Below are 13,296 nucleotides of genomic sequence, written 5' to 3'. Positions count from 1 at the left end.
GAACTTTTTTTCTTTTTTTTGGTATTTTTGAGCCAGAGTCTTGCTATGTAGTTCCAGCTGGCCTTTAACTAATGTAACCCAGGCTGCCCCTGAACTCAGGGCAACCCTCTGGCCTCAGCCTCTTGAGTGCTGGGATTACAAACATGTGCCACCATGCTTGGAAAAACTAAACTTTTTTAAATCAGTTTACGGAAGTCATTTCCTTGTTTAAAAAACAAATTCTTCAAAGACACTTCAGAGAGAAGCTCCAAGGGCTGTAATCACTGGCAATGCCTTAGGGATGGTGATGACACCAAGCCCATATTAAGTTCACATATCATGGCCACAACTTACCCTGCCATTATCCCTCTTGAATAAAACCCTAATTCTTTCACCTGCTTTTTTTTTTTTTTAAGGTCTGTAGGCCCTCAGCTATTCTTCCCTGACTCTCAATCCCTGCCTGGAGGTTCCCCACACCTGCCTGTTCAAAGTTTATCCAACCTTGGTGGGCCAGGACCCAAACATCTCCACAAAGCCCTCCATCCCTTCTTCTTCTAAAGATCTTTTAACTAGAAGGCTCTTCCTCTTCCACGTCTCTCTGTATCTCTCAAGGCATCTGTCACTCTGCTTTGTACAGGAAGTGTTACGGTTTATATGTAGATGTCCCTCCAGAGCCTCACGCATTCATAGCCAGGGCTTTTGGATGGTGACTGAATTATGAGGGCATTATAGCTGACCTGCTGATAGAAGGTAGGGTCTGCTTAGAAGAGGTGGGTCACTGTGGGTGTGATGGTTGATTGAGAAAAGCAAAGCTCAACTACATTGGTTCAACAAGTCCACACCCTAGGATGTGGAAGACCCACTCTAGGGCAGCTCACTGCCTGGATGCTATAAAGGGGAAATGAAGGACTGTTCCGCTTCTGCTCCTTCAGAGGAGGTTCAGTCTTCCTCCTTCGACATCATCTCCTGGCTTCCAGTGCAGACTCTTCAGCCTTCCATCACAGACCCATCAGCCTTCTAATACAGACTCGAAAAGGAAACTGCAGTGAGCTCCAAACTTTCAACTAGGTCCTTCAGTCTCCAGTATGCAGACAGATCCTTCCTCCTCTGATGTATCTACTTTCCCTCTGCCACACCTCACTGCCCTGCTGTCCTACCTGGGAGCCAGCTGACAATGAACTGAAACCTCTACAAAACTAAGAGCCAAAATAAACCTTTACTAAATTGTGGGTGTCAGGTATCTTGTCCCAGCAATGAGGAAAATAGCTAAGAGCAGGCAAACATTCTAACTTCAGCTAGAATGTAAGACTCTTGATGAAAGGAAAGACATTTTAAACCTCTTATTTCCCTAAGATGTTTGTCCCATGAATCTCATTCTAGGATCTACCATATTAGAGAATAATCTCAAAATACTGCATACTGCGCTCTTCTTAGACAAAAGCCTATGAACAGAATCTCCAGAGATTAAAAATAAATATGATTTGACAGCTGATATTCCCATCATACTTAGAAAAGCTGTCACAGGTACAACTTTTGACAAATAAAGGACTAATACACTGCCTCTTCACTAATAATTATCGTATGTTTAAGTTCAGCTACATCAGCACTCTCTGGAGAACTCAGACCACCCTCACTGTGCATAATAAAAATAACTTTGAAAATAAATTTTAACATCCCAAAATTAAAATTTTAGTATGTTGGTTTCAAAAATTTTAAGGTAAACTTCGTATCTCTCAGAAATAGAGTCCCTACCCCTCAGATCTTATATACCAAATGCTAAGATTACAAGTAAATCAGGTATCCTTCATATTTCTGACATTTCTTCAGGTATAGTGGAATTTATCAGCCTGTATCCCCTAAAAAAAAAAAAAAACAACTGTTTTAAACTTACTTTACTAAAAGTCACTTTTCCTCTCTTCATTTCCTCCTCTACAGTATGTGCAGACTACATTTGCAACGTAAAGCTGATTGAAATACTTGAGCAGGCCAGGGATATAGCTCAACGGCATAAGCACCTGCCTGGCAAGCAGCAGGTCATGAGTTCAATTCCCGGTACCAAAAAAAAAAAAAAAAAAAAAATGAAATACTTGAGCATATTAAGATGTTTAACCAATTTTTCTTCTAATAAATCAAATCTGTATTCCTCTAAAAGACTTCAGTATAATAAAAAACTGCTTTCAAGAGTGTCACATATTTAAGAAGAGATGTTCTATTTTTGATCTAAAATTATAATAATTTTGTTGATATTATACTACACAGAACACAGTAGATGTGAATCGGAAAAATATGATTTTGAAGCCAGATTCTGCGTTTTAGTATATGATTTACTTCCCTCGTCTATAAAATGGAGACGCCGAAGGTTAAAGTACACCTAAGGGCCTAGCACTAAAAGATGTTCATTATCATCATGTAAACTTAGTCAAGCTATTTAAAGTGTGAGTCTCAGTTTCTTTAGTCATAAAACTTTTATTTATCTTGGCACTATTCTTGTGGATGACATACAATAACCAGCACATGACAGGTATTCATACTGGGCTTCCCAAATTCCAGTCTTAGTGTGCAGGTTTAAATCTGTTTTGCTTTAACAGAATTAGTGTACAATTCACAGACTTCTTTTACTATCACTGCAGCTCCACTGTCTACACGGCACTCCAAGACACTGCTGGCAACCATGAACCCAATGCCTTCAACAGATTACAATTAACCTCTCCTTGCAAGTATGTGTTCTCTCACCAAAGATGCCTCAATATCACTTCAGCAATACTCCTTCAGCTCTTGCACATGTGTTACCAACTCCTGAAGGCATACAGTTGTCTCACCTGCTACGAGCTCAATATATAACTCTACAACCTCTTTTCCTTTCATTCCAACTATTATCTAATACTCAACACAGACAATATGAGAAATTAAATCTAATTTGAGGCAGGGGAGGACTGCTTACGTAGTATGTGAGAATCCCTAGGTTTAATCCCTAGCATTGAGGGGCTGGGGATTTAGCTCAGCGGCAAAGCACCTGCCTGGCAAGCGCAAGGTCATGAGTTCGGTTCCCAGTACCGAAGAAAAACCAAAAAAAAAAAAAAAAAATCCCTAGCATTGAAACACAAAATAAAAAATTGAGGCCAGGTGTAGTGGTGCACGCCTATAATCCCAGCCCTCTGGGAGGCTGAGACAGGAGAATCACAAGTTGCAACCCCACCTGAGCAACTTACCAACTTAATGAAACCCTGTGTGAAAATAAAAAATGAAACAGAAGTAACTGTTCAAAAATATTGGCAATGATGAGAAAACTTCTGGTGTATCATTCTAGTCTTCATCCATGTCCTATCACTAGCTGTATATATGCCCTTAGAGCAATTACCTAAAAATAGTAGGAGCTTATTTTGTATGGCAGTTTACAGCTTTCAAATAACATCATTTAAGTTTGAAAAAAAACCTTATGAGGTACCTAAAGCAATTATTATTATTTTCATTTTTAGCCATTAAAAAAAGGTAACAGAATGTAAAACATTCAGTGACTTGTAAAATTATCCAGCTTTCCTTGCTGAGCATATTACATTCCTAAGACTATTCTGAGTGTCACAGAGCACAAAATGTCTGTATGTCTGTATCTTAATGCCACAGAACATCTCTTAGAGCTACTGACCCATAGAACTCACCCTTCTTCGTTTCCATATCCTGTAAAGAAGCTAATAGGGGAGGGGTGACAAGCTCTCTTCTTGCATCGAAGGTCATAATACAAATTGGTACCATGTTTCCAGGAAGCCAAAACCTTCTTGCAGGAGGCGGTACTGGACACTGAAACCAGCGCCTTGCCCATTCTAGGCAAGTACTCTACTACTGAGCTATCTTCAGCCCTTTTTTAATACATAATTTTTTTAAAATTTTGAGATACTTTCTAACTAAGAGCCCAGGCTGGCATCAAACTTAAAACTTTCCTGCCTCAGCCTTTTGAGTAGCTGGTATTAAAGATATGTACCACCACACCCAGCTCAAAAGCAAAGCCTTTTAAAGCACATTCCACTTAACACAGGAATCACAATTCCACGATATTGTTTAAGGAAACAAAGAAAGAAGCAAGCACTGTTTATACAATGGTGGTGAAGCTATGGTACATGTGTTACTGTGTCTTTTCAGACAAAAGACATTGACATATATTTTTCCTAAAGTGAAACCTCAGTGTTCAGGTTTAATTGCAATGTTGCACTTTGCAATAAATAAGTGGGTTAGGGTTGCAGTTTTGGCACTTACTCTCTAAGAGGTTCACCATCACTGATTTATACCAGTAAGAAAAAAGGAAACACAGTAATCATCCAATATGAAAAAAAGTTAAATAAATTATAGTCTTCCTATTCAATGGACTACCATACACCCATTAAAAACATTAAATCTATATTTAGACACAGAAGTTGTATGATAAACTATTCAATGAAAAGAGCAAAAAAAGAAGATTATATTACCATGAAAATACAACGACATTTAAATGTTCACAGTCTGAAAGATCATATAGCCAATGTTACTCTGAGAAAAATAGTAATATAAATAATTTTTCTACTTACCTGGGTTTTATAAATTTTACAATAAACATTATTAATGAAGAAATCATAAAACTTCTTTTAAAGAAAACAACAAATCAAAAACATGTTATTTCCCAGCCTAACATAAATATATGAGTGTATTTCTCTATTTAAGAAATATGTGAAAAAGAAAAAAAGAGAAATATGTGACGTGCCATGGTGGCACATGCCTACAACCCCAGCACTTAGGAGGCTGAGACAGGAGGATTGCCACAAGTTCCCGGCCAGCCTGAGTTACATAGTGAGACCCTCTCTCAAAAAAACACACAACAACAAAAAAATATGCAATGTGCATACCAGCAGTTCATCCATGCTAGTTTGACACTTCTCAAGGTTTATTCGTTTGATCGCCACTTTCTCCTTTTTAGGGGCACAATAAGCTGCTTGGACCACAGCAGTTGCTCCACTCCCTAAAAATAAATACACAAATGAGTAAATAAATAATGGACATTAAAATACGACATTTCTAATTCCCATACAATTTAAACAAGAGAAGAAGCATTCTTATATCATTCCTAAAGTGAACAGCTGTGGAGAAGCATCCCAAAGAGTGAAGTCTATAAAAGGAAAAGCCTTAATCATTGCAAATTTTTTTGCCCATAAATATCAATGCAAAAAAAATTCAAAATCGCCAGGGTCCTAATTCTAGCACAAGCTCATATATTCCTGCTCCTGTCCTCCAAATACAGATAAATTCCTTAAAAATAATTCAAAACACACCCTAATAGGACTCCAGAAGATGGAAAGGAGATGGTCGTCTAGCCAGGGACCTCAGGACTGCAGGAAAGTACCATAGGTAGTTCGCTAGGTTTTCCTTTTATCTCCCATTTGTCCCAGACAGGACACCAGAGAGGTTTGCCACCGAGAAACACCAGCAGGGAGGGAGCAAACGGGGGCAGGGTAGATGGGTGGGCAGATGGATGGACAGATGCACAGATAGACAGGCAAGCAAATGAGAAAATCCTCCTCTCTGGATGAAGGTCTATACAAGGACTGCTCAGCAGAGACCTAGCAGGGAGACACCTTCCCCAGTGTTCATCCAGGATCATAATGGGCCCAATCCACCACAGCATCAGCAAGGTCCTTAACCTACATCCAATACAGTAGCAGGCCACATTCACCACGGTGGCAGCTAGGTCCCTGTCCCACAGCTGTGCCAATGCGAAGCCCCCACTCCCACCAGTGCACCAGAGCAGCACCTGTAGAGATAAAACAGTAGTTCCACGGTGCTAAAAAAATAAAGCTAAAGACAATAGCACTTGCAAGATCTAATAAGCTAGCTCGCTCACTCTCTCTTCCCCACTCCTCTCTTGTTACTTTCGATGTTTTCCACCGCCACAAACAGGTGCCCTCTGCCATGTGGCACCCTACTTCGGAGCCAACCAATTATGGACTGAAACCTCTACAAACTGTGAGCTAAATAAACCTTTCCTCTTTTAAAAAAAAAAACCAAAAAAAAAAAAAAAACCTAGGCAACTAAATTACTATAGGGATTACAGCTCACAAAACTAGGACAGGAAAGATACACTAAACCTAAATAGGGTAACTACCTGCTAAAATAGAAAATTTAAATAGAATCAAGAGTCTACCTGGTATAATAACTAAATGTTCAGGATATACTTAAAACATGTGTACCAGGAACCAGGAAAAGCACATCTGGGGGCTGGGGATTTAGCTCAGCGGCAAAGCACCTGCCTGGCAAGCGCAAGGTCGTGAGTTCGGTTCCCGGTACCAGAGAAAAAAACAAAAAAAAAAAAAAAAAAAAAAAAAAAAAAAAAGAAAAGCACATCTGAACAAGAAAAGACAAGTCCAGGGTGGTGAACATCTATAATTCCAACTCTCTCTCTGGGAGACTGAAGCAGAAGGATTGTGAGTTCAAGGCCACTGTAGGCAACTTAGTGACTTAGTGAGACCCTGTCTCATAATAAAAAATTAGAAAAAGGGCTGGGTGGGTAGGTTAGCACAAAGACCCTGAGTTCAATCTCCCATACTGCCCAAAGGCGGGGATCATACTGACACAAACACAAAGATCAACCAGATGTTACAATTATCTGACAAGAATTTTAAAGCCACCATCATAAAAATGCTTCAACAAACAATTATGGACCCTGCTGAAACAAAAAAAAATTTTAAATCTCAGCAAAGAAATAAGAGTGCAGTCAGGAAGAGATCTGGGAATTGAACTAAGGGCCTTGTCACACAGCAAGCATGTGCTCTATCACTGAACTACACCCTCAATTCCAGAAGTTATTTTTTAAGATACCAAATGGAAATTAAACAATTAAAACACAGAATTACCAACATAAAACATTTGCTAGAGAGGCTCAAAAGGAATAAATATTGATACATATTAGAACATGGACAAACCCTGAAAATCTTGTAAGAGAAGCCAAGCACCATTTCTGTGAAAATGTTCAGAACAAGCAAATCTACAGCAAGAAAAGAGAGATCAGTGACTGTTAGGAACCAGGGAAGGAGAAGGACAGACAGGACTGATTAGTAGGTACAGGCTTTTTCTTTCTGGAGTGATAAACATGCTCTGGAATTAGATCCAGTGATGCTTCTAAAACATTATGAATTCACCAAAAAAACTAATGAAATGTATACTTTAAAATGGTAAAATTTTAACCAGGCATGGTGGCACATGCCTATAATCCCAACACTCAGGAGGCTGAAGCAGGAGAATCATCAGAAATTTGAGGCCAGCCTGGACTACATAGTGAAACCCTGTCTCAAAAATCAAATTAAAAAAAAAAAAAAAAAGGCAAATTTTACCTCAATACTTTAAAAAAAATAAGAAAATATGATAAACAATTTTAGCTCATAATTCAAGGGAATACTTCAAAAACAACTAAAACTCTGCAACATAAAGTAGATAGCCTAAATAACACTATAGCTATTTTTTAAATTAAAGCCATTATTTTATAAAGTTCCTGAAAAAATTTTCAGCTGCAGCTAACTTCACTGAAGAATTTTACCAAACACTGAGAGAAGAATTAACAGCCATTTTATACAATGTTTTCCAGAAACACAGGAAGCAGAAACAGTTCCCAATTCATTTTATAAGGCCATTTTACTATACAACCACCAAAACCATATAATGACGTAAGAAAACTAAACACCAATAGCTCTCAAGAACTTACAATGAAAAATCCTTAATAAAATATTTGTAAGGCCAGGCATGGTGCTGCACGCCTGCAATCCCAGCACTCAGGAGGCTGAGGCAGAAGGATTGTTTCGAGTTCAAGACCAGCCTGGGCTACAAAGTGAACTCAAGGCCAGCCTGAACTGCATAGCCAGACTCTGTCTCAAAAAGACGAAAAAAATAAAAATAATAATTTTTTAAAAATATTTGTAAACTGAATCCAGCAATAGAGAATACACCACACACATGCAGAATGTGTTCTAGTTATGTAAGGCTAGTAAAAAAAAAAAAAATCTATCAATACCCCATAGCAACAGGGTATAGAAGAAAAGTCATATGATCACAGCAACTATCATGGAAAAAGTATTTTTTAAAAACCTTGATGCCAGCTAGGCACGGTGGCGCACACCTGTAATCCCAGCACTCGGGAGGCTGAGGCAGGAGGATCATTGCTGAGACCAGCTTGGGCTGCAAACTGAGCTCAAGCTATATGAAAAAGGAAGACCTTAAAATAGCCAAATCACTAGTAAAGAACAACAAAGTTGAAAACTCACTACCCAACTTCAAGATTTACAGAGTTATAGTAATCAGGGCAGTATAGTACTGGCAGAGGGATGGACAGACACATGCACATACACATGTGCGCATGCACACACACTACAAAACAGACACAGATTCACATAAACAAGCCCCACTAATTTTTGGCAAAGGTGCAAAAGCAATTCAATGGGAGCGAGGAAATCCTGTCAATAAATGACAAGAGAGCAGACAGACATCCAAAGGGAAAAAATGAATCTCAACCTAAACCTCATGCCTTATACAAAACTTACCTCAAAAGAGAACACAAGTTAAAGAACACAAAAGAAAATCTTTAGGACCTAAAGCTAGGCAGAGTTCTCAGGCATGATACTGAAAGCACAACCTAAAGAAAATGTGACAAACTTAAGCAAATTTTAATACTCTTGCTCTGCAAAGCCCTGTGAAAAGGATGAATGTATCTGATAAAAAGACTTGTACCTAGTATGTACAAAGAACTCTGAAAACTCATCATTTAAAAGTCTTATTAGAAAATGGGCCAAAAATTATGATTTAAAAAGGCATAGCACTGAAGGGAATGAGGGGATGGAGTAAAAGAGGGATGGATAGGACCAAAATATGTTATATACACACAAAAAAGATGTTTAGTCAAAGGCCTTACAGATGGCAGATAAGCACATTCAAAGATGTTCAGCACCTTTAGCCATGCAAATTAAAACTACAAATAGGTATCACTGCACACTATTAACATGGCTTTAAAAAATAATTGACAACACTACATGCTGGGTGAGGGTGTGATGAAACTAGGTCACTGACGTTGGCAATGTAAAAAATGGTACAGCCACTCGAAAAACAGTTTGACCACTTCTTTGAAAACTGTGCTTCTTTAAAATGGACATGTCATGTGACTCAGCATTTGTACTGCTGGACATTCATCACAGAGAAATGAAAACTGACATTCACCAAGATGTTTGTAGATGAGAGTTTATACTAGCTTTGATCAGAATAGCCCAAAACTGGAAATGACCCAAATAGCCTTAATGGGAGAAAGGTTAAACAAACTCCTATAACTGGTACACACATGCCATGGAGTACTACTCACCAATAGAAAGGAATGAACTGTTGGTATATAAATAACTTGGATGAACCTTAAGTGAATTCTGCTGAGTGAAAACAGCAATCTCAAAGCTAGATATTTTATAATTCCATTTACATAACACTCTTACTGTAAAATAAAATCACAGAGAGAACAGATTAGTGGTTGCCATGGGGTAGGAGTATAGGAAGAGGGCAGAAATGCAGATAAAGGGGTAGCCTCACAGGACCCTGTGGTGAGATACAATTATATATCTTGAGTTTAGTGGTAGTTACATAAAGCTATACATGTAATAAAATTGCACAGAACCACAGGGCATGGTGGCCCACACCTAAAATCCTAGCACTGGGGAGGCTGAGACAGGAGAATCACTGCAAGTTTGAGGCCAGCCTGGGCTACAAAGTGAGTTCAAGGCCAACTTGAACTAGACAGTGAGATCTTATCTCAAACAAAAAATTAAAATTTCTTTCTTACACATACCTATGATAAAATTTAATTTATAAATTATGCACAGTAGATGAACAATAATAAAAAAGAACAATGGTAACAGTATACTGTTTCCGTCTTCATAATTGCACAGGAGACTCCTCCTTACCATGTGTTTGTGTGTGTATGTGTGTGTGTGTTTATACATATGTGTTTGTGGTATGTATGTGTGTGTGTATTATGATTTTTTTGTTATTAAGAGCCTTAGCAACCTCATCATATGTTTTTTTTTGCTATTAAGAGCCTTACTTTCCACATAAAGGCAGTATTTTATGGCTCATCTTCGGCATATCCAAATTGCCAACTCCACTACCCTCTCTCTCACACAGAGGGGCCATTACTGTATAAACCAAGGGTTATCTGCACATAAGCATTGCAATACCAAGTCATTCAATACGATAACTGAGTGACTAAGGGACTAATGCGCAAGCAGGCAGGCAGCAAACACAGCATGGATATATTCGACAAAGGAATGATTCACTCTGGGGGAGGCCAATGGCATATTTCACCACTCTGCTCAGAACAGGGCACAATTTAAAACTTTGGAATTGTTATTTCTGGAATTTTTTATGTAAAATCCAGACCTCAGTTAACTATAGGTAACTGAAGCCACAGAAAATACAAGCACAGGTAAGGGGAGACTACTATATAAAAAAATACTTTAAATCTAGTTGTTGGTTTTTCCAGTCATTATTACAACAGAATTAGTTTTATCAGTAATGAAACACCAAACCTAAGTATTATTAATCATAAATATCTACTGAACTATATTTCTTTGAAAGATTTGCTGACTTAATGTATATCTCTATAAGGAAAATATTAAGTTCTAGGGTGATTTAATGGGGCCAAAAGACAAACTGCTAAGGTTCCACCACACTCAATGATAGAAAAAGATTTGTAGGCTCCAGTTCTTCACCCTATCACTTTCACCCATCTATGTATGATTTCCCAGACAATGCCAAAACGTACTAAAGTTTTAACATAAAGCACTATGACAATGTAGTAAAAACTTAACACCACTAATTCAGAATAGGCAATGTTGTTTTTGTATTAGAAAAAAAAATTACTTCATAGAAAATGACAATAATGTAAATAGGGTAGGGAAGAATATCTAAAAAATGTATTCATAATTATTTTAACATCCTCCAACACTTCACAAGAATGTAATAACACAGGGCTAGAGACAAATTTTAAACATGATTCATCACTTCTATAAAACAAGTCCTATACTGCAATTTTTTTCAATTACAAACCTGGATTCGTAAACAGAATCAGTACACAAAGCACACAGTACAAATAAATGTCATTCTGTACAACTATTACTTCAGTATAAACCCCTGTATACTGGCAGAAAGCATCTCTTAGAAATAGTTTTCAAGAGTCATAGCAACTTCTCTAATATATTTTTGACTAAGTACTGGCCTAAGATGATTGAAAATTTAAAACCATTTCCAATAAAATACCCTAATTCAGATGTTCATCCTTTTACAGCAGTACACATACTTGATTCCTCACTCCTATACCCTCGCTTATTACACTTTTCTTCTGTCTTCTTTTAAATCTTTAGCTGCAATGTCAGTGTACTTCACATATCAGAGTGGATTAATGTGCAAAAAAGGGACAAGTCTTCTCTTAAACCCTTGAAAATGGAGACTGAGCTTGAGTGAGACTGTGAAAAAAAATTACCATTCTTCCTCCACTTTACCAGACCTACAAATTTGAGAACACAAAAATGAGTATCACTCCTACTCATGAGGAAAATAAACCAAATAAATCAAATTAGTTGACGGCATATCCCCCAAAGTTTTGGCCAGCTATCACTGTAACCAGTACACATTCTTGAGATTTTTAAAAGTACTTCTTAGTACGGTTTTCCATTTACTAAAGAAATGAGCAAGCCCAGACACTATTCATTCTAAAAGATGACCAAGTCATTATGAAGACATAAGAATTTACAATTCTGTAAGCTCTTTTCTAAATAAGGCCTCTTATCAGAGTCATGTTGAAAATTAGGGCTCCTAGAACAGGCAAAACAGCTGTAAGAATAGTCATTGTCATAAAAATCACACTATTTATTCCTTCCATACAAAGACAAAAATAAAGACACACTGCCATATGTGCTGAGTAATTATTCACACAGCCTGATGGCTTTGCAATGACTCATCACTTGTTCTTCTCACTCTAGTGATCTCCCATCTCTATCTGATTACTTTTTGCATTCCTGAGACAAAATACCGACACCCAAAGTTAAAGGAGGAATGGTTTATTTGGTTCAGTTGGTAGAGGTTTCAGTTCATAGGTGGCTGGTTCCAATGCAGGATGGCATAGCTGAAGAGCACCACAGATGAGAAACAGCTCATGGCAGGCAGAAGGCAGCAAGGCAGCAGGCAGCAAGTGACAAGCAGCAACCCTCTTTCCGCCCCTTAGAGCTTATCCAGGCTACCCACCTTTACAGTGGATAGCACTCACACCAAGGGAGGGGCAGTCTTAATCCTGCCCCAAACTAAGCCAAACCAATCAGTGGACTAATTTAGTCCACACACTCCAGATTCAGCCATCTCTGAAAAGCCCCACCTATGACCGCATGAAGCTTTGGGAGGACATAAGCCACCACAGATGCCAATGCCAGCCAAAACCCTTTAAATCATTTTGTCTCACCTTCCTCTCTACTTCAGCAGCAAAGCCTCTAACTTCAAAATACATTACATCTTGAATCTCACCACTTCCACTACCATCCCCCCTTAGATAATCTCTCCTCCCAACCTTGCATCTTTACAAAAATTATCCTCCACACAGCAGTCTGAGTTTTAAAACAGGCTAGATAAAGTTGAATCTCCACTCAAAAATCTACAACAATTTTCAATCACACTCAAAGCAAAAGCCAAGTTCCTGCAATGACAAGCTGACCTTTGAGACCGGTACCTGGCACATGGCAGGAGTTCAATAAGTACTTGTTGAATGAATTAATCAATCAAGTAATGAAATCTATCTTCAAGGGAAAAAATTATTTGCTTAGGGCAGAACAAAAATAACCCAGTTGTCATGGGTAATGCCTCATTACCACCATGAACAGTAACATGTATTGAGCATTTAGTATGCCAAGCAATATGATGAGTACTTGAGTGCAACAAAAAAATGTACACATCAGGAAAGAAAACCTCATATAAATATTTTAATATTAAATTTATTGAGACATCATCAGACTAAAACAAGTTACTTTTGGCTGTACAATTGTACAAGAGGTACTCAAAGCAGTGGCCATTAGCTTCCAGACATTTATTTGTACAGTGAAATGAAGTGTGTATATATTTTTTGGCAGACACTGTACACTGTTTTTCATCTAATGATTAAAATAGTCCCATGAGTTAAGTATTACTGGTCTTGCAAAGTACCTACAATGTTATTAAAGCAATGCAAGCAAAGGTAAGATTTTTTTTTTTTTTTGGTTCTTTTTTTTTTTTTTTTTTTTTTTTTGGGCG

At 37.9% G+C, this 13,296-nt stretch overlaps 1 protein-coding gene across 3 annotated transcripts in view; it reads right to left on the bottom strand.

Annotated features, from left to right (window-relative positions):
* Oxsr1 (oxidative stress responsive 1) overlaps nt 1-13,296 on the bottom strand; it is a 120,702-nt gene that overhangs the window by 91,910 nt on the left and 15,496 nt on the right. For 2 of the 3 annotated variants that reach the window (XM_005386597.2, XM_013515207.1), the window contains exon 2: nt 4,851-4,963. In XM_005386597.2, the coding sequence (XP_005386654.1) occupies nt 4,851-4,963 (113 nt within the window). Of the gene's footprint in view, nt 1-1,870; nt 1,954-4,850; nt 4,964-13,296 lie in introns of those variants that run through there. The other variant, XM_013515206.1, reaches the window with a different exon arrangement.

Source organism: Chinchilla lanigera, unplaced genomic scaffold, assembly GCF_000276665.1.
Source record: "Chinchilla lanigera isolate Chin_1 unplaced genomic scaffold, ChiLan1.0 scaffold00026, whole genome shotgun sequence".
Classification (NCBI taxonomy): Eukaryota; Metazoa; Chordata; class Mammalia; order Rodentia; family Chinchillidae; genus Chinchilla; species Chinchilla lanigera.
Note: the sequence above shows the minus strand (reverse complement) of the source record. Positions and strands in the feature narration are given on the sequence as shown.